The sequence below is a fragment of the Trachurus japonicus genome, chromosome 10 (assembly GCF_045865225.1).
Source record: "Trachurus japonicus isolate A0001 chromosome 10, Traja_1.0".
Lineage (NCBI taxonomy): Eukaryota > Metazoa > Chordata > Actinopteri > Carangiformes > Carangidae > Trachurus > Trachurus japonicus.
This window is the reverse complement of record NC_140916.1, coordinates 5480151-5492785: the sequence shown is the minus strand read 5'-3', so window position 1 is coordinate 5492785 and position 12635 is coordinate 5480151. Positions and strand designations below refer to the sequence as shown.

Genomic DNA, 12635 nt, shown 5'->3' with positions numbered 1-12635 from the left:
GCGGCATTTGACCGCTTAAGATGCCTTACCGGAGAGTTTTGTCAGCTCTGAGACGAAGATCGGCCCGCCGGTTTCCGTTTAGAGTTGCTGAAGAGTTTCTCTGATGACTTTAGGCGGAGGCAGGCTACCATTACCGATACACTTCCAGCGTTTGAGCTAAGCTAATTACGGGCGATACGGCTCTATCTCCCTTGTTACTGCACGCACAGTCGAAAGGATGGTGTCTGTCTGCTTTGTCATGGACTCGGGAGTGAGGCAAGACACGTAAAAAAAAAAAGTGTTGGCGTATCCCTTTAAGCATTGTTGAATAAACCTTCCTACCAACTCTTTAATTCATTTGCAGCATGTTTTTTATATGTACACATTAAAAATTTAACTCGTCCAAAAGTGTGGTATCCTGCTCAAGAGCACGTCACCTCACCAAGAAACAGATGTGACTGAACACCTGGGCTTTAGAGAACCTGTAACCTCGCAGTAAAACATCTGTAACCATGAGACGAAACCTGCTCCAAACACACTTAGTCATCCCATCCGTGTTTTCACGTCCCTCTAGGTGCGAGTGTTTACCGGGCTACGTGGGGCAACACTGCGAGCAGGACTATAATGACTGTCTGGAGAATAAGTGTCAACACGGAGCAGAGTGTGTCGACGCCGTCAATGGCTATACCTGCGTCTGTAAAGAGGGTTTCAGGTGAGGGTGATGGAAACAAATCATCGGCATCGCAGCAAATCACTCAAACAGACACAAACGCACTTGACAGTACACACACACACACACACACTGAGGGGCCAGACTGGGAGGAGATGCAGATGGTGCTTCATAATCAGACACTTGACTGTCTAGACCTGCCCCGTGCATGTGTGTGTTTGCGCGCGCGCGCGTGTGTGCAGCAGATGAAGCTCCATGTGGTTAATTATAGCGTAGAATAGACTGTTGGCAAGAGAGAAACAAATTCATCACAAGGGACGGAGAGAGAAGGAGACAGAGAGAGGAAGTGGTAGGTAAGCAGGAAACAAAGGAGAAAGAGACAGAAAGATGGAATAAGGGAAGATATTGCATGAAAAGGAAAGATGCAAGCAGATCCGGGGGGAAAACACGTAGATATATAGAATAAGTTTCGCTATATCATGCTGCACTGCAAAAACTCAAAATCTTACCAAGAATATTTGTCTTATTTCTAGTCAAAACAAATCTCATTATACTTAAAATAAGACTCATCACATTAAAAAGTAGCTTGTTTTTAGACAGTTTTTACTTCTTTCAAGCATATTTTTCACTTGGAATAAGTAGATAAATGTGATAATGGAGCAAGTTTTTCTTTCTTATTACAAGCACAAAAAACTTGCTTTCACTGGCAGATTTTTCTACTTATTTCAAGTGAAAATTTGTTCGAAACAAATGAAGATGATATAAAAACAAGTTAATTTTTAGGTGATGTGTCTTATTTTAAGTGGAAAGAGATTAGTTTTGACTAGAAATTAGACAAATATTCTTGGAAAGATTTTGAGTTTTTGCAGTGTGGTTATCTATTTCCTGTAGGAATATCTATCACCTTCCTAACTTCAGCCACACTGCCTCCAAAATGTAATCCAACGAGACAAAACGGAGAACAAGTACTAAACAACTTTTATCAGAAGGTACAGACACAACAGATCACCACGTTAACGCTCTGTGAATAAGTTCTCCTCTGGTTAATCTGCTCCTCCCTCAGCGGGCTGTTCTGCGAGAATCCTCCTCCAATGATCCTGCTGCAGACCAGTCCCTGCGACCAATCGGATTGCCAGAACAGCGCCCAGTGCCTGGTGGTTGCCGGGGAACCGGTCTGCCGCTGCTTGCCCGGTTTCTACGGCAACAAATGCGACAAGATGGCCACCGTTCATTTTCTGGGTCGCGACGGCTATGTGGAGCTGCCAGGCACGAAGCTGCGTCCCACCGCTCACATTTCACTACAGGTACGGACGACATCTGACCTCTTAACAAATTAAGAGACCACTCCCAAAATGATCAGTTTCTCTGGTTTTACTATTTGTGTTTGAGTAAAATTAAATTCCTTTTTTTGTTTTGTTTTATTCTATCAACTACCGACAACATTTCTCCCAAAATTGAAATAAAAATATTGTCATTTAGAGCTTTTATTGGCTGAAAATGACAACTGGTCAAAAAAACAAAACATATCAAGTCTTTTCAGACCTTGAATAATAATAATGCAAAGAAAACATGTTCATATTTATTCCTAAACAACACAGCAAGAATATTTTAACTCAGGAAGAGTTTATAAATCAGTTTTTGTGGGATAATGTCAATGTTTAATCCCAGCAGTGGTTTTTATTTATAATCTTCCTATAAAACCAGATGTGGTTCAGGTGATGACCTCATCAGAGTCTCATTAAGTAGAATGAGTTGTGTTTGTGTTGGTATTTAAAAAAAAATAATAATAATAATGACTGTCATACATGTAGAGATGCTTTTAAGAAACATTTGTGAAAGTGGTCTCTTGTTTTTTTCCAGAGCTGCATATATAAAATCATCACAATATACGGTTTTACCTCAAGGATGAGAAGTATAAGTATAAGGAAAACATTGTGGGGCTTGAAATAGAGCTGTGAGTCGTTCCAATCAAGCCGATAGAGTTGCATGACTTAGTGCCGACGAAGCAAAGTAAACATCTGCTGCACCCTCTGTTTCCACGTTATACTGAGCACTCATGCCCACACACACACACACACACACACACTCACTCATTCACACCAACTATACATTTTGGACGCCCAAGAGTCATGTCCTAATAGAGACATATTTTTTTCTTGGAAATGCGAATGTAAGTGGGTGAAAGAGAAACAGGAAAAGGAGGGCAGTCTAATTGATATTTACCACCTGTTTGGATCCATGTGAGTGTTTGTGTGTACGTGTATGTGTGTGAAAGTGTGTGTGTGTGTTTCTGCGTTCTTGCCAGCAGCTTTCAATGTCAGTGCCAAGGCTGTTAAAACTCTACCAAGAGGCCCTGACTCAGAGGCAAGAGAGAGAGAGAGAGAAAGAAAAAAAAAGAATGAAAGGGCCACAGCACTTCATAAATCACTGTATGTTTTTTGTCGTTCTCTTTCACACTATTTTTTTCTCGCGCTTTCAGTCTGCATCCCACTTCTCTTCACCCACTCCACTCTCTCTTTCCATCCCCCTTCTTTCTCTCTGTCTTTTGTTCTCCACACATCTCTCCCTCCTCTCCTGCTCTTGGTCTGCCTCGCTGTCTTTTCTCCAGCAGCTTGTTAGCAGGTGTTGACTTGGCTATGCTCCATTGAAGCCAGAGTGTTAAGTGCTTGGCCCCTTGGCCCCATTTCCACTCGCTAGTTAGTTAGCGCTTAGCGGAGCACGCGAGCAAGTGTGACATGTCAAGTGTGTCAGTGTGGGAGGGAGGCGCGAGAGTGACCTCGTTTTGGGAAAAGTGTGTGGTGGAATTTACATTTTCTCCTCATTTTCTAACTCTCCAATTCAGCGGCCCGGCGGTGTGACGTTTCATCTCGAATCAAAAGTCGATTTTTTTGTTTCTCTTTGATTTAAAGCTACATCGACACTCGTTGCCACCACAATCAATGGTGAAGAAGTGTAATTCAAGTCTTTAAGCTTTTACAAAAAGCACATGTGTTAAAAAATACACAATTGATTATTATGTTGGCATTGGCAAACCTTGTAATAAGTGTTCATTTAATTCCTGTTTGTCTACATCTTTGGCAATATATGATACATTTCACTGATGAGTATCTAATGAAAATGTTTTTGTCTTTATTTTTTCTCCATCTTCTTTGTGTCTCCAGGTGGCGACAGATAAAGACAACGGCATTTTATTATACAAGGAGGATCATGACCCCCTCGCACTGGAGCTTTACCAGGGACACATACGACTCATCTACGACATTGCCAACTACCCACCAACTACCGTGTATAGGTAGGACATGCACAGACACATACACAGACAAATACATTCATTGACCTTTTTTAATGCCACACCCACATATTCACTCTTATAGCTCACTTGTGTGTGCAGATTCATGACTCATAGGTTCTTTATTGGCACCGTTAATAAAAGTTTATGTATGCATTGGAGACAAGTCATACAGAGGTTCAGTGCAGTGTAAGTGCACTTCAAGAATTAACACTAAAGAGTTCAATTATCATTCAGGTTCATCATGTGTTAAAGGTTACAAAAAGGCAACACACAACACATTCACAATAGTAGTATATAATTCATTGTATCCTTTGAATGTTTGCTGTTGTGACATTTGGAAGATTCAAATCTTTTAGAAAGCCCCAAGGTTAAGAAAACTTATAATATAAAAACATGCTTACAACTAAAGGGTCCAAGGATCCCAGGTTTCTTCAGTGCTACAGGACTTTTCAGTAGGTGCTGATGTGTACACAAATCCTCCAGAATTTCTTTTCTCACACACACATGCACACAGTTTCAGATTCATATCTGAGCACTTCCCTCTATAAACAAACATGAACTCAGAAAAATTCCTGTACAATCTGGACTAGACAGTCACGTCCCTGACCCAAACCCAACAAAAGTCTCTCTAGGTGAAACTCCCAACGGTTGAAACAAAAGCCCTCATTCAGTGGTTTAGTCACTGTAAGCCCTTGGATGTTATATAATAAACTACTTTCACACTCTATTAGTACTGGACCCATCGTAAGCTGTGGAAACAGGAATGGTCATCGATTCAGTATAATGTTTTTGGTTGTCCCATATGCATTTTGCTTTACAAACAAACAAACAAACAAACAAACAGAAAAGACAAACATACATTTCAAATGATGATCATACAATATGTGAATAAAATGCAATGCAAAGTAATAATAAGAGAGACAGAACAGCTTTATAAAACATTCCCTTCTGTGTTTGTCTTTAGGAATATACATCATTGTGTCTTTTTGAAAGTAAAGTAAGATACTCAGTCAGTCAAAATAGTGCAATATATTTAGAACAGGTGTCCCTGTGATGAAAATTTCCAATCACCCAAATGTTGCCTATTCCAGAAAATGAAGTGAACAGGTTCCTTTTTCAGATAATCTGTCATGTTTTGGAGGCTTTTTAACAGACTCATGAGCCAGAGGGGTCATGGACTTCTCTCATCCAAGAGGAGACGACTCTGTCTAATAAATCAAGAATAATCTTTGGAACACACCTCATGAACAATACTCATGGGGTTAATGGAGCTACTTGTACTGTAAGCGTCGCCATTTATCTTGTAGCATTGCAACCGTTAACATCAACAACCAGTCAAAAAGAACCAGTGTGAGTTCACCATCAAACTTTATTCCTTTATTCACCAAGTGCTGTCTCCAAGGGTGGAAACATGTCTCTTTTTCCACTGATATTAGCATGCTAACAGTTATCTCCAGCCCACCCAGCCGGTCTAATCGCTTCCTGATCCAACTCACTCTCACTGTGCTGTCCAGTCCGGCCGTATCATAACCTCGTAATGTAAACACAATAATGACTTGGCTGGTAAGTCAACATCTGTTTGTGCTACACCAAAACTTACAATGAACTCATTTAAATATTATTTAAGTCCATTAAGTAGAATATAATACACATTTACAGCATACCATATACTGGATGCAGCATGGATGGTTTCTTTCTCTACATCAAATACTGTGATGCCTTTTTGCATACAATGGTGTATGGGAAGAGGAAAGAAGAGGATGTGGGAATGGCGTATGACAAAATGACAAAATAAAGCAGCAAAGACAGTGAGAGTGAGAAAACGAGAGAGGAAAGACCATGTCCACCTTTGTCTGGTGGTGATTGGCTCCTATTGATTCTGTCTGCTTCTTTGTCTCTTCCTCCCTGCATCTGAAGCAGGGAGGAAGAGATCTGAGAGGGTTGAGATATATGATAGGAGATTCAAAGAAGTGATGTAAGCACAGAAAACAGTGCAGTCCATGCAAAACATTGTATAATAGCTCATCAGCAGGAATAATCCATCAATACATGTATTTAAAGGGATAGTTCACCCAAAATTTAAATTTCACTCATTATCTACTCACCTTCATGTCGACTAAGGGCTGGGAGAAGTTTCAGAGTCCTCCGTGGCTTCTCTGAGTTACAGGGGGTCTCGGCGTAGCAGTGCATGTCCATATAGCGGTTGCAAATGGATACCAACTGTCTTCGTAACAAAAAGACACTCCAAAAAACATCCGAATACCTCTGTGCTACTCGTATGTAATGTCCGTCTTGTATTGAAGCCCCGAAATGCGAAATTGTCCCGAAAAAAATTTAATAAATCTATATTTCAAGCTTGTTTTGTAGCGGAAGCTTCTCGAAGCTCCTCCTCCCGATTCGTCAAATTTGGACGAACCGGGAAGAGGACGGACCCTGGTTCGGAGGAGCTTCCGCTACAAACAAGCTTGAAATATAGACTTATTGAATTTTTTTCGGGACAATTTCCCATTTCGGGGCTTCAATACAAGACGGACATTACATACGAGCAGCATGGAGGTATTTGGATGTTTTTTGTAGATAATGAGTGAAATTTAATTTTTGGGTGAACTATTCCTTTAAATAGATACCAATGACCAAAAATTCTGTCTGCAAGCTGGTTGGCCACCTGCTCCTAGACCTGAAGTGTTATGGCGTCATATGCTGGATTTACATTGTTCAAGTCAAGAAAGCGACAGGTTTATTGCATCAGGCAGGCAGAGGGCAGTTCCCTGCCAGTGCAAATACAACTTCAGTTTCCAGGATTTCTTACAGTGGCAGATAATGGAAGGTGTTTAAGGCTAATGGAAACATGTAGTCAACCTGAAAAAGCAAAACTATTAATTGCGTTAGGAAACGGATGAATATTGGGGGGACCTTGGTGCCAATACTGAGAAACACTAACACCAAGAATACCAGCATGGTGTGAGAGTGAGACAGAGGTTTCCAATTATCTTCACCACGGTCTCATTTTCATAGTTATAACGCCAAGGTATGAAAATTCATTTTACAGAGTTACAGTATATAAATATTGAAGATGTTTTTGACCACATTTGAAGAATCACAGCAGTCGGCGTAATACTACCAATGGCAAATGAGAAAGGGAAGGAGAGAGAGACTGATCTTGTACTAATTGAACAAATAAAGAGAGAAAGAAAGTAAGACGAGAAAGAAGTGAGAGAGGTTGGAGAGGAGAAATGGAAATCAGGGACGGGGTTTATTGCTCTCTCATTCCCTCCCTTTTGTTCTTTTTTTAAATTCCAAAATCAGTGATTTTCTTAGCATGTGATGTCTGGCTCTGTGGTTTTGCCTCTGCTCTGGTCTGTTGTCCCAGTGGACAGAGACAAGGTCACAGAAAAAAAGGAGGAGGCGCTGGTAGCCTCACTGCAAATGATGATAATATGCAGTCTGCTTGTAACAAATTTAACTTGAGGATTAGGATGTTACCTCATATTACTTACAAATCCTGCAAGCAGCTGTGGAAGACGAAAATTGAAGCCACAATTTAGTACATCAAGGCCAAGACTATTTCTGCAATGCATATTTCAATAATGATTAATTTAAAGCCTCCTCTTTTTTTTGTACGTGCAGTTTCAGAGTGTGTATTTAAAAATCACATCCACCACATTTAAATGGGCGTGTGATGTAAATAATTCCCATTTATTTGGGCTTACTCTGCAGTTTTTTACTTTTTGTCTCAGTTTTACAAATTATATATTTGTACTGATGTCCTCAAACAATATTATCGTATTTACTTTAATGACAAAGTGTGTACAAACTTTTGAAGTTGATGAGTTATTGTCAATGTATGTCAGTCAAGTTGACCTTACTTATAACACTCGGGTGCTAAATTATCAGGTTAATGTAAACTGTCAGTGGCCCAATATACTCTACTAAAACAGACAAACAGCAGACACCCATGTGGTTTGTGTTTGGGTTTATTAAAACCCATAGTCCACACACACAGTGCGTTTGGTTGCAAGCCTGCAATCAGTGTGCCATTTGAGTGCATCAAGTATCAACTGCAGTGTAATAGGGCAGGACAATAGGATGCTTTCAGACAGTTTCTTTGCTATGCTGGGTGGGGATAGAATATGATGCCTGCATTCACAGATTTTGGAGCAATATACTGTATATTAGTTAGCGATATTAGGTATTTATGGGTATTATTGATGTGATGCGATGGGCCGATTCAGCATCTATGTTATGGGCTTTGTTAGTTTACAGGCAGGGCTTAATTTGTGCCGGATCCTGCCGGAACAAGATCCGGCACCTCGCCGAGTGGATCCGGGACCTCCTCTGTCAAATACGTGCAGTGGCGGCCTTAGACATCTGGGGGCCCGTTTCAATATTTCATATGAGGCCCTACCCTGTTAAACATAAAATTATTTGCCAGCTATGTGCCCATGTGTCGCTGATGCTTTAAACCCTGAAAGGACGCAGTAAACGCACTATCCATGCATCCCAGGTACGCACAACACATTAAGTGTTAAAATCACTACCAGGGCAAGAAACCAGGACTTCGCAGAAAAAACGAGGACTGAAGTTGGTTTTCATCAAAAAGCAAAATCATTATGTACATTTTCAGACAAACTACAGGCTTTAACAATATTCTGAATTTAAATTGGCAACAAAAGTAATGAGAGCAAAGTGCTCCGCGTTATTTCAGCACCACGGACAAGGAAAGGACGAGACATGCGGACAGACAGACGTCTACAGGTGCTGATCCTGTCGGTGCTGCGGTGCTGGAGCAGCAGACAGACAGCTGTCTCCTCCATTATTACAATCTGTAAATAAGCTGCCAATAATATCACATTTTAGTTGTGCTCTTTCTGTGTTTTATTTCTCTGTTAAGTTAGGACGTACTCATAGATCGCCTTGGAGGCATTTTAACCCGAGGAAAAAAAGGAAAGAGGAGGAAAGTGATTGACAGACGTCAATCATCAGGTTACGCAACTGGGCGCACGTCAGGAGGAAAGCAGGAAAAACAAACACTAAGAGAAAAGGAATAATACTGGGAGAAGGAAAACAAGGGTCTATTGATAGTTTGCGGGCCGTTTTCAAAGGTAAGCTACGTTGTTATTGATATTTCCTGCCGTATTATTAATTAGGAGCGATTAGTGTGCAAAGAGAGAGGCCACTTTGGCATTTCTTATTACAAGTGTAACAAGGACCTGTAAGTACACCAAAATACACTATGTATTTACAATGTAAGTACATGTTATTACATACGGTTACATAGGTAATAATTAATTAGGTAGATACACAGGAACAAGGACCCCTTAAAATAAAGTGTTACCTTGCATTTTTATAATCTTTGTTCACGTCTTTATTCTATATAAGCAACAGTTTATTGCATTTTTATAATCTTTGTTCAATGTAGGTCAGAAGGAGGGTCTATTGCCTTTTGTCTTTATATAAGCACAGTATTGCCTTTTTAGTCTATTGTCTTTTTGTTTTATTCAATAGTTCACACTGAAGATTAAATGCATTTTAACAAAAACATGGTTGCTCATTTCAACTTCTTCAAAAAATAAGTTATTTTTCCTTAAATAGCCTAATAGCCGGTATTCAGTTATCTATACGAACAATTAAAAGCCGGCCGGGTCAAAACAAACAAACAAACAAACAAAACTCTTCCAACTTTGTGGACTGTCTGTGAAGACTGACGGGAGTGAAGCCGACCTCATCCTCTGCCTGCCGGTGGGACAAATACTGCTGCGCGGACCCCCTCGTAACTATGAGAAGGCACGGAGGACTCTGAAAATTCTCACAGCTCTTAGCTGACATGAGGGTGAGTAGATAATGAGTGAAATTTGAATTTTGGGTGAACTATCCCTTTAATGGGTATTTTTGATGTGGTGCGATGGGCCGATTCAGCATCTATGTTATGGGCTTTGTTAGTTTACAGGTATACATCTGCTGTGCTCCAGACTTTCTACCTCATCTGCCTCCAAGTGTTTATGCAGTATAGTGTAGCATCGATGGTTCATGTGAACTCTGCTGTCTTCATTGACCTCTGATAAACTGATGCATACAAACAGCCTAATTATAATAACAATGCGGTGATGTAGTATGGAACCATGGAGGGGAATTTCTTTTCCCTTAGGGTCAGCTGGAGAGCTGCCGCCCAGCCAGGACCTGTTAGAGACAACGACCTGCTTAAAGGAGACTTCAGCAGGGTAGATGTATGCCAAGAGACCCTGGGTAGAAGGACAGTTTTATTGGTCATAAAAACAACTTGCCACCCTGTTGAGTCTCTTTACTTTGCTGCAGATTTTCATAGTCTGTGCACTTTCCATTTCTGCGGTGAGATTCTGTTTCTTCTCACAGATGAGGTTGGTTTGTAATCTGGGTGGGTAGACGTGTAGAAACCACTTATCCCAAATATGACCTTAACCAGAATATTGCAGTTCACAATACATGACACATGGTGAAAGGCAAGAAGAGGACAAGGGGAAGGGAATGTTTGAGAGGAAGGAAGGACAGAATGAAAGAATGGAAACGGTGGGATGAATCTAATTAGACACTGGCACAGATGGGAAGGGGTGGAGACTGGGTTGAAAAGGTTGAGGTTGAGAGAGAGGAGGACAGACAGAGGGAGGTATGGATGCACAGAAAGACAGTGAAGATAGATAGATAGATAGATAGATAGATAGATAGATAGATAGATAGATAGATAGATAGATAGATAGATAGATAGATAGATAGATACAGTAGATAGATAGATAGATAGATAGATAGATAGATAGATAGATAGATAGATAGAGGACACAACACGATGAAGAGATAACTGGGCAGAATAGGTTGACCGCCAGAGGAGAAAATGGGAGAGGTAAAACAGATGGATAGAAGCAAGCGAAATGAAAAGACCATGAGACACGGTTGAACGGCAGGATGGATGAGAGAGGAGTGAGGGATGACAGAGGGATGGAGTGAAAGAGGGGGAAGAGCAGAGGGGAAAAGTAAACCACAGAGTGAGTCAGGGAATTATCCTTGTCTGGTCTCGTTAACTTGACACAGGCCACGCCTGGTGGGGAGACGGACAGACAGAGTGCAAGAAACACCGAGAGAAGTGGAGAAAGAAAGTAAGAGAAAGACAGATGAAGACAGACAGGGACAAAGAAAGTGCACAGTAGCAAGGAGAGAAAAGTTTGAATGTGATATAATCAAAGTGTCGCATTGTAGGACACAAGGGTGAGCAATGTTGAAAAATTAAAGACTGAATGCGTAAGAAAGAAAGCGTAAGAAACAGAGATATAGACTCTTGTCTGAGTACAATGCTAAGCACTAAGTAAACACTATCTCCATGTTGTGTTTAGCATTAGCTGTCTGGAAGAAGACGGGGGCCCAGCTTCAAGCCTGGGACTCATTTCACCACAAGCTTCTATGCAATTTCTTTGTATGTGCCATCTTTTGATTGCATGAGTCTGAGCACTGCAAATGGCCTATCTTATCTGCCCCAATTTGGAAATACATTGTAAACTGACTCAAACCGCATGGCTAGGCAGGCAAAGCAGAATGTCCTACCACCATTAAACTGATACTGTCCAGAATGGCGTAACTATTTAACCACCACAATCTGAGCACAGCATTTCTGGCAGATCCCGAACATGGCACTGTCCATACAGTTATTGCGGTTGTACAACTGAGAGCCAGGGAAGGGTGCCAGTCCCTGGGATGTTTCTGAGTGATCCTCGGTTTGGTTATCTTGTGTAGAAACCAGAGAGCCAGAGAGGGGCACTGCGTTCAAGCCAGTTTTTCACAATGAGCTGAAATGTAGCGGCCGTGGCCAAACCAATACACACTGAAGTAAAACTAATGCTGGTAAAACTGGTAAATTAACAGGTCTCTTCAGTTGTAACAGTTAAAATTTGGCTCAGACAAACAGATTTGATGTGGATGATGACACAATTGGTGGAAAAGATTTGGTCAAAGGCCTTATTAACAAAGACAGATTATGTTTCCATCCAGTGTTACTCACCAAACATAATTGTGTGTATCCTTGTGGGCACGCAAATTTATTTTCTTTGCAAAGTCAGAGTGTTTCAATCTGGAATTAATATCCACGTTTACTAGCTTTCAGTGTTCCTCTTGACTTGTTGGTGCATCACTGGAATAGTGTGAAACCATTGGCGGGAATGTGTGTTGTCGTGTCAACCAAGTACGAGGACCCACACACTGAAAAACTGCTCTACACCACTACTAGAGGTGACTAACTCCACAGAGTACCCACTGAATAACTCTGCACGGTGAAAGTCAGTGGTGGAGCTGGACAAGGAGAAGGTTGGATTTGTACTTTACTTGAGTATTAGATTTCTTTGGTACTTATTACTCTTACTTGAATATATTTCCAAGACAAATATTTTTACTTTTACTCAAATTCATTTCTAGAAAGGCTGAAAAGTACTCGTTACTTTCAGGTCTGCTCTTTTTTTTTCTAAAATACTATTGAACACAAGCTGTGTTTGTCAAAGAAGGAAACCCTAACCCCTAAAAGCAGCACATCAGTGCAGCTGGTTTCAAAGAGTTCATTCTCAGAAACAAGAGTTAAAAGGTCCTTACATTCATTTAGAAAAAAATATAGTAATTCATTGATGTGAAAAATAAGAAATCTACTCTTACTCTTACTTAAAGCAGAAGTAAGTGATATTTTTG

The 12635-nt window shown here is 40.7% G+C and overlaps 1 protein-coding gene across 1 annotated transcript in view; it reads left to right on the top strand.

Moving 5' to 3' along the window:
• slit3 (slit homolog 3 (Drosophila)) overlaps positions 1-12635 on the top strand; it is a 275138-nt gene that overhangs the window by 249480 nt on the left and 13023 nt on the right. Inside the window, exons 31-33 of the mRNA XM_085789009.1 lie at positions 554-691; positions 1713-1953; positions 3811-3941. Of these exons, the coding sequence (XP_085645135.1) occupies positions 554-691; positions 1713-1953; positions 3811-3941 (510 nt within the window). The remainder of the gene's footprint in view (positions 1-553; positions 692-1712; positions 1954-3810; positions 3942-12635) is intronic.